The sequence below is a fragment of the Echinops telfairi genome, unplaced genomic scaffold, assembly GCF_000313985.2.
Source record: "Echinops telfairi isolate 266 unplaced genomic scaffold, ASM31398v2 ScPeMD7_18;HRSCAF=68, whole genome shotgun sequence".
NCBI lineage: Eukaryota > Metazoa > Chordata > Mammalia > Afrosoricida > Tenrecidae > Echinops > Echinops telfairi.
The window spans coordinates 89,182,693-89,184,360 of record NW_022103915.1 but is presented as its reverse complement, the minus strand read 5'-3'; the positions used below and the strand labels follow the sequence as shown (position 1 = coordinate 89,184,360).

The 1,668-nt window shown below is 33.6% G+C and overlaps 1 protein-coding gene across 1 annotated transcript in view; it reads right to left on the bottom strand.

Moving 5' to 3' along the window:
* KATNBL1 (katanin regulatory subunit B1 like 1) overlaps positions 1-1,660 on the bottom strand; it is a gene marked incomplete at its 5' end in the record, with an annotated part of 22,750 nt that extends 21,090 nt beyond the window's left edge. Inside the window, 2 exons of the mRNA XM_045287670.1 lie at positions 1,089-1,129; positions 1,616-1,660. Coding sequence (XP_045143605.1) covers positions 1,089-1,129; positions 1,616-1,660 — 86 coding nt within the window. The remainder of the gene's footprint in view (positions 1-1,088; positions 1,130-1,615) is intronic.
* Positions 1,661-1,668: the final 8 nt, after the last annotated feature.

Genomic DNA, 1,668 nt, shown 5'->3' with positions numbered 1-1,668 from the left:
GCATTTTGAGGATGGTACAGGTTCAGGCAGCGTTTCATGTGTTTGTACGTACAACTGTTAAAATCAGAACTAACTTGCCAATAGCAAACTTTTGGTCTCAGGACCCTTTAAGTATTCTGTGTCCCCCACCCCATATTAGAAAAAAAGGCATTATTTCTGTTTTATGCAAATCTCTAATATCTGGCTTCGCAGAAGATAACCTGATTCTTCTATCTGCTTCTGCATTCAATCTATTGTGACAATAAATGTACCGCAAACTTAGAAAAAGCACTGCAGTTACTTGTATAAGAATGGAAATGAAGAAAGTAAATAATGGCTTGATATTATTAGGAAAAATAGTTTTAACAACACAAACTCCCTGAAAGGGCTTCAGGGATCCCAACAACCTAATGTCAATTTGAGAAGGAAGACCATTTTTATCACTTTTTCAGTGTATGTTCTTATTGTTAGTTGTTACCAAGTTGGCTGGGACTCAGGTGACCTTAAATATATCAAGCTAAGTGCTACTTGGTGCTTTGCCACTTCGTGATCATTGGAATGCTTGCACCTATTGTTTCAACTATGTCAATAAATCTCAGCGTGCTTTTCCCCTGACGATCTATTTTTACCAACTCTGATACCTTGTGTATAAGAGGATGAAGAACTGCCCAGGCCTGTACCATCATCAGGATCAAGGTTGTTTGAGTCCAGTGCTTTGGTTACTGTACCCATTATTGAGTTTCCCTCATTCCCACTGATCTAGTTTGTCAACTATGATGTCCTTTGCTTTTCTTCTTTTAATAAACAGTTTTATTGGGCCGTAATCCATGTATCATACAATTCAATAGTTTCATCAATGAAGTCCTTTTCTTGAGGCATGAAAAGGCTTCAAAAAGTTAATTTAGAAATGAAATTAAACGATAATGGAAAATTTCCATGAACTTTTGAACCCCCCTTGTCTGTTTAGCACAGTCCCTGGCACACAGGAATGGTATGATAAGAAGGCAACTATTATTATGATTAAAAAAAAGAATAGCTTTTTTCCCTATTTTCACTCTTTCCCAGTTTTCAGTATTTTTTGTTTCCCACAAATTTTAAAGTTGCCTTACCTATTTATGTAAGCAGCCAACTGTTTTGGAGATTTCTTAACCTGAAAATGAAATAGTTGTACATATTTACATTTTTTAATGGAGTTATATAAATTGTGTGGCTGATATCAATAGCTAAAAATGTCATTAAAGCTTTCTATGTTGCAATACTGTAGGTGTAACCAACTCTTCATTTTCCACACTCCTAGTCATATATTATACTTACTATATGCCACATATACTCACTAGGTGCTTGCTTAGTGAGTTAAATTTTAATGAGTTAAAAGAAGTTATATCTATATTAATTAGCCTTGCAAAAGCTGAACACATCTCAGAGATCCCTCTTTCATTATTAAATATCCAAATAATATCCTATCAAAATAGTTGGGCAAAAGCTTGAACTTTGGGAACAGAAATTATTTTCAACATTTCATTAATTCTATTCATTGTTCAAATAAAATTATTACTCTTCTGTTGTTTCAATAATTTAATCATAATTATATATAGCCTTTACAGTTTAAATTTCTTAGTTTAAACCATGAACTTACCTCCTTCATGTTCTTATAAGTGAAATTAGAGTTCCTTTTTCTGGGAAGATCAA